Source organism: Colias philodice, chromosome 1, assembly GCF_061535455.1.
Source record: "Colias philodice isolate Cphi_HAF_F1 chromosome 1, ilColPhil1 Martin Lab GWU primary, whole genome shotgun sequence".
Taxonomy (NCBI): Eukaryota; Metazoa; Arthropoda; class Insecta; order Lepidoptera; family Pieridae; genus Colias; species Colias philodice.
Window position 1 is genome coordinate 6,412,130 of NC_143086.1, and position 11,965 is coordinate 6,424,094.

Below are 11,965 nucleotides of genomic sequence, written 5' to 3' on the forward strand. Positions count from 1 at the left end.
GTTTCGACACTTGGCACGTACCCATGTTGAACCATTATGTCTCTTGAGAATACATCCAGCAGATGTCGTTTTGCTCAAAATTCTTACTATGCGCTCTATAATGATATAATATTCGAAACAGTAATTCATGTTCAGCGTATCTATTAATAAGGTGCTTAAAATAGGCCACGGATACATGAACACGAGATTCGAACGAAGTATAAATAGGGATAATTTAAAATTGATGGAACGAGCGGGCAGAGCGATTGCATTCTATCATCAATCAATATTGAAAAGTCATCCATAAAATTGATCAACATGTATCCGGGCGACGTTGAGTTATTCCCAGCACGCAGCGGCGCGACGCGGGGCGGCGGCGGCGGGAAGGCGCGCAGACGCAACGCTCAGTGTGTCGGCGCGCGCCGCCGCCGACATGGGCAACCAGCACTCCACCTCGCACGCCGGTCTAAAGCCCAAGAAGAACGTGCACTGGAAGTCCGCAGGTGAATATCACCAACATCCCCTAGACTCGCTCGTGCAACACGTGCGCCACACAAATCACACGTGCACACCAGATGCCGACAATCACCCAGCCTATAGAGCTATTTTTAAAAGGACCGCTCGCTGCGATTCTGAAGCGTGGCACAACAAAACAAATCGTGAGACGTTTCGCGTTCATGTAACTATAATCACATGTCTAATTTTGCAGAAAGCGTACTGCCAAATCACTGTTTGATTTGAGTGATGTAATGATTTTCTATCACAGCCAATATAATTTAAATATGACTCTAATTAATAATATTTTATTAACTTTTTAATTAACAATTTCAGGGCGACCGGCCGTGCCGGGCAAACCAGATGTGATTCCAATACCATCTGCTGAAGAGCCCAATGCTATAACGCTGCGATGGCCGCCATCCGTACATGATGGAGGTGCGCCGTTACGTGGCTATCAGGTGGAATGCAATCGACTGGGATCAACTGAATGGGTCCGTACCTCTCCTCCCATCGTCCTCCGCCCAGAGCTCGTCTTATCCGGACTAGAACCTCCTCATCGATACCAGTTTCGCGTGGCTGCATTAAATGCGGTCGGACGCTCAGACTACAGCGAACTATCGGATGTACTCACTGTTAGTTCTGATCGAATACAGAACGAACCCCCCGTATTCCTTCAGCACCTGGACGATGTCATAGCTCTAGAAAATGACAAAACAGAATTCCGAGTATCATTTTCCGGTATACCCATTCCAACGATAGCGTGGTTTAAAGACGATTATGAGATATTTAGTAGTAGAAGGACCGCGATATCGACCACCGAATCAACAAGCGTACTTATTTTTCATCAAACTCTTCCTAGCGACGAAGGTGAAATAAAATGTACAGCTACAAATCGTTTAGGACATGCAATAACCAAGTCTCATCTAACCTTAGAAGCTGCACCCAAATTGCGATATCCTCGACAATACGAAGATGGACTACTTTACGAAGTCAATGAAACTGTTTACCTAAAAACGACAATTGTTGGAAAACCCATCCCTAGTATAGAATGGAGACACGACGGTCAACCTATTGTCCCCGATAGCCGGGTAGAGATAACAAACACGCCGAAATTTTCTATGTTAAAAATTCATTCTGCAAAAAGAACCGACAGGGGAGAATATCAAGTTCATGCAAAGAATAATATTGGTGAAGATACGGCTGCTTTCCTTGTTACCATTACTGCTCCACCCGATCCTCCCCAACGAGTAACTGTAACTCGACAAGTTGACAAGTCAGTGACATTAGATTGGGAGCCACCAGAAGATGATGGCGGCTGCCGAATTGGAAACTATATAGTAGAATACTATAGGACAGGCTGGAATGTTTGGTTAAAAGCGACAACCAGTCGAAAAACAAATGTCACATTATTTGATTTGATAGAAGGCAGTGAATATAGATTTCGTGTGAAAGCGGAAAGTCCGTACGGCATGAGCGTTCCTAGTGCAGAATCCGCGCCAATTCGAATTCCGGGAAAACCAGTTGACATGGAATTTTTAGCTGTAGAATCCAAAATCATTAACGAAGTGCTAACTCGTGAGAATGGGGAGGAACCGCCAGTGTCACCTGCTCCAAGGCGAAAGCGTGCATATGCTCGTTCAACTTCCCCATTAAACACGTCAACCCCCAAGACAGAAGGTAACACACAGGCTGGAGCGTCGCCGGTGCCACGGCGTCGACCACGCGATGCTTCCGAAAGCAATGAATTTATGCTCGTCCTGTATCCTAACACAGATAAATCAGCGGAAAAAGCTGGTGAGTATCAAACTTGTCACTTTTTTATGCTATGCGATTGATTATGTAAGTGTTGTTGTTATTTGTTTTCTTAAAAGTTGTAAACCCAGCGCAAGCAAGCTGGATATAACAATGGAATCTTGGCATTTAATAGTACTAGAACCGTCGAGCCTTCCTTAGTCAGTATATTCCTTATTATTTTATTATGTGTATTCCTTATTATTTTATTATTTTTCTATACATTGGTTGCTCGGGTTGCTTGGAAGAAATTGCTTGAAGCAATAAAGCCGCCCTCTGCATCAAATGTCCTGTCTGTGTGTGTGAAATTTTTACTTTATGTTTTGTTTGCAATAAAGATTATAAATCTATACATATAATAAAATCGTAGGAAAGTCAAAACTGTACATTGAATATTTTTTTAAAAGAATACATAATCCATGATCTATAATCGATATAGAAGCCAAAAACATAGTTTTTAGAATTTTTGTCTGTTTGTCTGTTTGTCTGTTTGTCTGTTTGTCTGTTTGTCTGTATGTTTGTCCAGGCTAATCTCGAAAAGTACTGCATAGATTGACTTCAAATTTTGCATGAATATTACTAACAGGTCGAGTGACGCTTTTTTAAACATATTATCATGCTATCACCTCCGGGGGAGGAGCTGTGAACCTTTTTTTTTCTTACGTATTCCGTGTATTACGACACCGTTCAATCTAAAGACTCATGTTTAAATGTTGGTTTCGGGTAAGCCATGCTATTATCTAGCTTTACACAATAAAAACTATGTCATTTACGTAATTTGGGCAGAGAATCAGTTTAATGAATTTATTAGTATACAAATTTGAAACAGCGCCATCTATGAGATTTCGTAAAAATCAAATCAATTTACATGTTAACACTACTGGACACAATGTTAAAAATTAATAATTTAAATATAATTATGTTATTTATTTATTTAACTCTTTAACCCATATCTTCCCTTCCCTATAAGGTGCGCTTATAATTCGTGTGAACTGTGAATATACTACATTTTTAAAAGTGAGGGTAGATGTTTATTATTTTAAGTCAAACTAGACACCATTACAGTTAATCTAATATTGATTGTGTTCATTGGTTACATTTTTAAAAATCTTCGTGTTTTAAAAATTCGATAACGAGGCGGGACTCGAACCAGCATTCTTTAGTGGTCGAATTTTTTCTATTCTTTATAAATTTATTGTTTATGAATTTATATTTATAAACAATAATACAAAAAGGTTAGTTCGTTGATAATTATTATTCCTTCATCATTTACATGTTGTAAGTAAAAATATACTTTGACTGTTAATACTTTTGTTCAGTATTTACCTGTATGATTATTGCTTGGTAATTAATATATTTTCATGTCGTATACCTAATTAAAAACATAAGTTTGATGTGAAACTAGCTGGATTTATTTTTACACACTCACAGTCTTATATTTTGTGTTAATGTTAAAATAGTATTAATAGTGTACAAATCATAATATTTTTTCACAATTAAAAATATTTCCTTTTTTCTGATGGTATTGGCATCGAATTAAACCGCGCTGTCGTTTCGTTCACAAAAAGTGAAGTTATGAGGACCGAATATGTAGCCGCCTCAACTTACGGAAACGAGAGTAACCTGCGTTGTCTGTTAGTTATTGTATAGTCGAATTTAACGTTACATGGAAATTGGAATCTAATTATATGTATACTTATATACTTATATTAAATCTGTAGAGGTCAATTCTGTACATGAAATATATTTCCTAAATAACTATCACGAGGTGATTAGGGATCGACACTGACGCCAAAAATTTTTCCGTCTGTCTGTCTGTATAACCGTTATAGAAACAAAAACTACTCGACGGATTTAAACGAAACTTGGTACAATTATTTTTCATATTCGTGAGCAGAGCAGTAACTCCATTTTTAAGCTTTCGTCGCGTGTGCAACCTACGGGTTAAAACTACACAGAAATCAAGTATGAAAGAAATGTTCTCCATATTATATAAAAAATATCTCCCGACATCATAAATGTCTATCTTTTATGGTTGAGCTTAGGAGTTCAAAGCTTTCTGATTATATTTGTCTACTAGCTGTGCCCGCGACTTCGTCCGCGTGGAATAGTGACTATGGGACCTATGACCATGGGCTCAGGGTGGGGCAAGAATAATTGTTTTTATTTTCATGCTTCCACTCCCACGCCCACTCCCAGGCCCACGCCCACGCCCACGCCCACTCTTCCAACACTTCACAATTGGTACCTACCAGATCAAAGCCAGGGTAAGCGCCCCACCCAGCCCCACCGTGGCTACGCCCATGCTGAATTACTACTTAACATACAATTATTGAGTAAATTATACGTACTACCATAAATAATTAAAAGAATTGTTATTAAAGTTTCTTACTAAACTGAGCTAAAAAACTTACGTACCAACTTATTAAAGAAAATCAAGAAATGAAATGCCTAACCTATACCAAATAGTTACTACATAATATTGTAATTAAAAATTATGATTAGTATATAATATCGAAAATCAAAAAAGAAATGCCTAACTAATTCTACGTAAAATTTATTTTAAATTATGTCATATTATTTTTTAGGAACCAGGGGGGGAGAGGAGCAAATTCTATTTCCTTCCTTTCTTAAATGGATGTTTTTAATAATGTATGGTGTAGCCACTGATCAGCTTAATCGATACTCAATTTTTATCAAATCCAGCAACAAATCCAAATTAGATGTTTCCTGTCTCACGCACGTAACTAAAGGCTGAAGAGAGAGAGAGGGAGCACGTAACTAAACAGTTTAATCGAAGAAAAGTGTATAGAAAAAGGAATAAATAATTTCATAAACTTCCCGACAATCTTTAAAAATAAATTATTATATTATCATTTTTTTCATTGCCACTTTTACCCCTATGTAGGTATAATAAGTGGATGAACCGATTTTGATACAATTTATCTAAGAACCAGCGTCGGAAAATATGCTGCCTAACAAAAAAAAAGCCGCATCTAATTCGGTTTACCTGTTAGCCAGCTACGGTGCCATAGACAGACACACACACACACACACACACACAGAGATACATAGCAGTCAAACACATAACACCCGTCTTTTTGCGTCGGGGGTTAAAAATATAATACGACATAATTTAAAGGACATTTTATGTGGAAAATTTACCTATTAGAAGTAACCATAATGTTAATTTGACCCCGCCCCCCCCTACTACCTCAGCTTACCCCCAAACCCTTGGGGAATTTTGATATGATCATCTGGACATGTAAAGGAATAACTGTAGCGTATAACAGATAAATTACGTTTTATTGTACACTGTACAGTGTACAATAGAATGCCTTAGCAATGTTCGCCGTGATTACTTATAAATTGTCATAACTTTTTTATTTATGAACCGATTGACATGAATTAAACACTAAATGTTAAATGAAGATTACCACAATACATTAGTGAAAACCGCATCTAAATCGGATAAGCCGTTTCTGAGATTAGCGTGCACAAACATACATACAAACAGACAAAAAAATTTTTAACTACAGTTTTGGGTTCAAGATCGATTTAATAATAACACCTGCTAATTTTTTTCTACATATTTTCATTGTACAGACATCGCTTTTCCACAATTTTATTATATGTATTGATGATGATGATGATTGATGATTATAACACTCTCAGTCCGTTTCAACTTAATCTAAAAAATCTTTATATCGAAATTCGAGCAAAGCTAAGAAAATGAGAAATAAGAGTTCTCAAGGATCGTTAGAGGTAAGAGGCTTACTATTGACCGAAAACAACATGTGTTATGCCGAGAACCTGAAACCGCTTCACAACGAGAATTGCGGCTCACAGCTGACCGCGAACGGCATGTACTATCCTGTGAGACCGAAACCTTCACTGAGAGGGTATAACGTCTCACAGCTGACCGCAAATGGCATATTTTATCTCGATAATCTGAAACTTTTACTCAATATGAAGACCGTTTGACAAATGATAGGGTGCACCATAATATTATTCGATCTCTTGAAGATGAACATGAGCATAAGCAATGACTAGAGTAGGGACGCGAATATTACCATTATTTGAGACAAGATTATTTGAGACAAGTACGATTAATAAGTTTGTTTAATGAAAGATTAAGAATTGAAACTATTTGGTCTCTTGAAACGGACGAATAGCGAGAGGCCCGTCTTACTGTAGACAGATTTCGAGTCTTAATGACTTAGAGGTAAACATAGAAGATCAATCTACGAATTCGGTGGTGTGGTCCGACAAATATAAAAGTGGGTTTGCTTATAACCTCACAATTGATTACAGATCATCTTCTGTATAGGCGATATTAACGTAGTATGTTCTTTTTGTAATGCTTTAAAGAGGAGTAAGGAGTCGGCTTTCGTTTGAAGATACACCAGAACCTTTGAAATCACTACTTTTAGAGGAACATGTGCAATCTAAACAGTTCTTAGACAATATTCGCTCTTATAGTAGTGCGTTTTAAATGATCCTTTGGTGCTCAACAATTATCAGAGGATCCTTTCATGCTTACTTTTAAGATACAAGGTCAAGTTTATCATTTGATAGGATCCCTTTTGCCTGAAGGCCAACCTAAGTTTCTTCAAATATATTTTGTATTCGACTACAACGAATAGTCGAATACAAGAAATCAATATTTCTCGAATTTAAAATATTACAATTTTTCCTACGGTAGGGCGACGAATGTATTTTCGCATAGTAACGGAGGGGAACTCACGGGGGGTCGAGTGACGCGGGCCACGTACCACAAACATGCTTAGTTTGTTGTACTGAGCGCGAAAGAAAGTCATCGTGTTTTTAGTAAAATTACTATGTAAACTAACGTAATTTAATACTTAGGTACATATTATATAATGATGCGCTCAAACTGTTAATCTACATTTAATTTAGATTATTATTTGAATTACTAAGTAATGTAGAATTTAAATCAAATTCACTAATGTTTTCCTCGGATTTTCGATGTCCTCCGATTTTAAGATTTTCTTATCAGAGTATTCAATTTTAATGTAGTTAATTTTTATAAGAGACAATTAAGAACATTCAAAAATAAAGTGTCACGTATTTTTTTTAAACGACGAATGACGAAAAACGACGTAATCGCGGACGAAGTCGCGGGCAACAGCTAGTATGTAAATAAATATTCCTGCCCTGCAAGAGATTATAATGAAAGATAGGTTTAACAATGTTAAACAAAAATTGTTTTGTTTTTATAGTAACCATGACCAAGCGAATTGATAAGAGCAATGCGATATGGACTAAACAGAAATACTAATGGTTATAAACTTTTAATTTAGAACAGAAAAATTCGAACACTAGGCGGGATACGAAGCAGCGTCGTTTTGCTAAACTGGGGCAAAGCCCGCCTTCTCGACCACCCGTGAATGCGTTTCAGCAATCGAATTTGTTCTACTATTCAGTTTTATGTTCCTAACACCCACGCTTTCTATCGAGATGATTCAACAATTATCTCAATGATAAAGCTTAACAAAACTTTATAATTAACAAATTTTTAAAGGGTAGAAAAAATTTGATTACGAGGCGATTTTATTATTCTATTATTTCCAGATTCAGTGATGTTTTAACCTACTTTCCACTTACGTCCAACTAATAATCAATGCGAAAGTTTGTGATGGGTAGATATGATGTAAAGTTTGTGAATGGATTTTGGCAATACTTGGCAGTGATTTAGCTTATGTGCTAGAATAATACGTGTGTTATACATATAAATACTTGAATTTTCGTTTTGAAACTGCGCGGCATAGCTCGTAAAACATAGTTTACAAAATATAAAGTACCTATGATACACGTTATACGAAAACTTATTATTCTTCACTCTACATTATATTTTGTAATTTGTTGTTATCGGGATGATTTTTATGAAACCTGGCCCGAGAAATAACATACACAAATTAAGGGCTATATTTAATAATACATTCACATTTATAAGCGAAAGTCGTTTTATTTAAAACAAAAGTCAAACAAGAATTAAAACTAAACCGTTTTCATTTACAGAAAAACGAAAATCTTTCCAACTCGACTTAGAAGATGCATTATCACCTCCACCAATATCTCTATCTGCTCCTGAATTAAGCTCACGCTGCGTAATGCCGTTTAAATCTCTTCGTAATGCAGTAAGCTCCACCGAACTCTTACATGAGCAAGCTATGGCCCGGTTCTATAAAGCAGTAGCTATGAAAGAGGAGCAAAATAAACAAAAAGACAGCAAAGTAAAAGATATTAATACAACAACTCCGGATTTAAACAATAGCTATGCATATGAACCACCAACAAAACCAAGCAAAGAAGTTAACCTGAAGAAGCCTGAAATATTTATCAAGACAGATTCAATAGAAAATAGACATTATAAATACAGTTCTGAGGAGCGTCAAAACTCGGAGGAAATAGATGGAAAATGGCAACAAATGTCATTTGATGAAGATTACACGGCTAGTACTGTTTCAACGGGGGAAGAATATTCAGACGAAGATGCTGAGAGTTTAATCGAAGATGTTGACAGACAAAGCCAGTACTCAAATGATGAAGTAACTTATAATCCGAGAGATAAAATAGCCCACCAGCTTCCAAATGAACAGACCGAAGATACGTCAGAAATTGTAGAAGAGAATATAGAAAAGGAGTACGTTAAACCATTACCAATTCCGGATCCTAATTTTGTACCAAAACCAATACTAAAACGCCGAGAAGCCGATAATGTTAATCAACTCGATAAGACTATCACTAAAGAAAATAAAGTTTTGGAAAAGAATAAGAAAGAGGAAAAAATGACGCTTTTGAAAAAAATTACTAAGATGCCAGTACAAAAGCCATTTGGTTTCTCAAAAATACTTAATAGAAAGGAACCTGTTAAAAATAAAGATAAAGAAAAAAAAGATGAAGCTATTCCTAAAGAGCAACCTAAGAAGACAGAAAAAGTGGATGACAAATTAGACGACGGAGGAAGAACAGTTATAGATTATTATGGAAATATTGTCAAAGAATATGGAAGTCACAAACGATCACAGACTCCTATTTATCTTAATACTGAAGATTTAAAGCTTGAAGCAGAAAAACAGCAAAAAGGTTATGATAATGAAGACAATGATGCAATAAAATCTAAATCGGTCAATGAAAATAGACTTGAAAACAAAACTACAAGAGACAAAATGAAGAAAAAACGTATCGCTCAAAAACCCACACAAAATGTAAAAACTTTACCAGATAAATCAGTCAAAAACGTATTATTACATTCTACAAAAACTAAACAACAAAACTTTGTTTCACTGCAAAATAATGAAGACAAAGAAAACCTAAAGAACATAGAAAACGCTAAAGTGGTTTTAAAAAAAACTGAACGAGCTACCATCGTTATTCCTATAGACTATCAAAAATTAGAGCAAAAGGCAAAGAAAAATGTTAGGTCAGCCATTGATTATACTGTTGACATATGTTTATTATTACTTGCATTCTGGCTTTATTTTTTCAAAGATGAACGATTGGCAATTCCTTTTCTCACTTTAATTATATATCGACAGCTTCAAGAAACTATATTTTTAAATATTCCTCGATTAATTAGTCGATATTGTCCAAACTGGCTCAAGAAAAAGACGTCTTGACCTCTTTTAAAAAGACGAATCTGTGCATAGTTTTTGTTTACAGACTTTAATTGTCGTGTGATATTGTGATTTAAAATATGGTGTCTATTATAACATTTTTTTTTTTGTAATTTTCTTATAATCTAGTAAGCTACGTTTAAACCATTTAATATTTAAGTCTTTTCTTTTCAAAATTTTAGGTAACAAATTTAAATTATGTTAATATTTCGATACAGTATATCATGTGTTCGACGTATATCACAATTTCGAATACCGCGTACAGATTGTGGATATATGAAACAACGAAAAGTGCATGACCCTAAAGCATGTGCAGTGCGAGATAAGGGGCTTGTGCTTGGTGTTTACTACAATGAAAATGTCCAAGGAGAAGCAGCAATATTAACTGCAAGTGCTCAACAATATGATCGAAAATCTAATGGAAAACTATGGAAACAACTTAAGCTAACTCCAATACCAAAATTGGGAGAATATAGAGTATTCTATGATTTAGACCCTTTTTACGGTTACGTTGCTGTTGCTGGTTTAGGAACGGAATGTTTAGCATTTAATACATTAGAGAAATTAGATGAAAGCAAAGAAGCTATACGAATAGCAGCTGGCGTAGGAGCAAATGCCCTTTTAAAGTTTCAACCATCAGCTATTCATCTTGAATCTTTCGGGAATGCAGAAGCGGCAGCTGAAGGCGCTAGTCTTGCAATTTGGCAATTTCAGGAATATAAAACCAAAAAGACTAATCAAATTTTACCTCAATGCAAAATTGAATTGTATGATGATTGCGATATTTACGGCTGGAACGTTGGAAAATTAAAGGCTGAATCACAAAATTTAGCCCGTTACTTACAAGAAATGCCACCAAATATTTTAACACCGACATCTTTTGCAAAATTAGCAGTAGATCTATTATGTGAAATAGATATAAATGTAGAAGTAAAAACAAAAGGTTGGGCTGCAAGTCATGAAATGGGCGGATTTGTTGCTATAGGAAAATCTTCAATTCAACCGCCATTATATGTTGAAATTAGCTATTATGGAACGACTGAAAACACTCGTCCAATAGTTTTGATTGGAAAAGGAGTAACCTTTGATAGCGGAAGCTTAGACTTAAAACCGAGACAAGAGTTACGATTTATGAAAGGAGATATGGCTGGCGCTGCATGTGTTCTTGCTATTACTAGAGCAGCTGCACTTTTGAAACTACCTGTTAATATTCGTGGTATTTTACCCCTATGTGAATTAATGCCGAACGGTAAGAGTCCCAAATTTGGAGACATTGTTCACTGCGCAAATGGAAAATCAATTCACATTAGACTACCATCCCGCGAAGGAAGGCTCTTAGTAGCTGATAGCTTAGTGTACGCCAGGAATTACTGGCCAAAGTTTATTGTCGATATAGGCACAATGTCAAAAGAATTAATATACACACTGGGTGGTGCCGCTTGCGGTTGTTACACGAACTCTGAAGAGCTTTTCTGCTACATGGAAAAAGCGAGTAGTCATACAGGCGACAGAATTTGGCGAATGCCTTTATGGAAATTCTATGAGGAGCGAATTAAAGACTGTGACGTAGCAGATGTAGCGAACACGGCACGTCACATTTACGGCGATTCACCGAATTGTGCCGCGTTTCTAAATCAATTCTTATGCGACAGCAAATGGATTCACTTAGACACATATAATGTAGCTTTTACAAAGGGTACAGATTTTCCTTATCTTAACCGTGGTATGACTGGACGTCCCACTCGAACCATCATTGAACTTTTGTATCAGTTGTTGTCAGATTCTAAGTTATAAGTTCGTTAAATGTTTATGTTTTGTATGTAACAAGAAATAATGTCAAGTTATACAGATAATGAATAATAAATCTATGTTATGTCATGTGTTTCATTTTTAGTACTCCCAATAAAAGGTTTATGGATAAAATAAAAAACTGAAAACATGCTTTGGTATTTTATTAATTATTCAAATGTTTCGAATAAAGGAACTTACAAATTATGGCACACAATATATTAGAGATTTTCTTATTATATAAAATATCATATAAAATAAATGCATTT

The 11,965-nt window shown here is 35.8% G+C and overlaps 2 protein-coding genes across 2 annotated transcripts; both read left to right on the forward strand.

Annotated features, from left to right (window-relative positions):
• The first annotated feature begins 274 nt into the window (after positions 1–274).
• MnM (myomesin and myosin binding protein) lies at positions 275–9,913 on the forward strand. The gene is made up of 3 exons (XM_089708270.1): positions 275–482; positions 811–2,271; positions 8,311–9,913. Exons 1-3 carry the CDS (start codon positions 413–415, stop codon positions 9,909–9,911), a joined length of 3,132 nt encoding a protein of 1,043 aa, XP_089564396.1. The 5' UTR covers positions 275–412; the 3' UTR covers positions 9,912–9,913.
• A 190-nt stretch (positions 9,914–10,103) lies between these two features.
• On the forward strand, positions 10,104–11,781 carry LOC149491156 (crystallomitin S-Lap1-like). Its single transcript, XM_089708346.1, has one exon. It carries the CDS (start codon positions 10,107–10,109, stop codon positions 11,700–11,702), a length of 1,596 nt encoding a protein of 531 aa, XP_089564472.1. The 5' UTR covers positions 10,104–10,106; the 3' UTR covers positions 11,703–11,781.
• Positions 11,782–11,965: the final 184 nt, after the last annotated feature.

Excerpts from the sequence above, each read along its gene's own strand:
- LOC149491156 (XM_089708346.1), top strand. The coding sequence starts at position 10,107 with ATGTTAATATTTCGATACAGTATATCATGTGTTCGACGTATATCACAA.
- MnM (XM_089708270.1), top strand. The coding sequence starts at position 413 with ATGGGCAACCAGCACTCCACCTCGCACGCCGGTCTAAAGCCCAAGAAG. Across the intron at positions 483-810 it reads CGTGCACTGGAAGTCCGCAG|GGCGACCGGCCGTGCCGGGC; the intron begins GTGAATATCACC and ends TAACAATTTCAG. Across the intron at positions 2,272-8,310 it reads TAAATCAGCGGAAAAAGCTG|AAAAACGAAAATCTTTCCAA; the intron begins GTGAGTATCAAA and ends TTTCATTTACAG.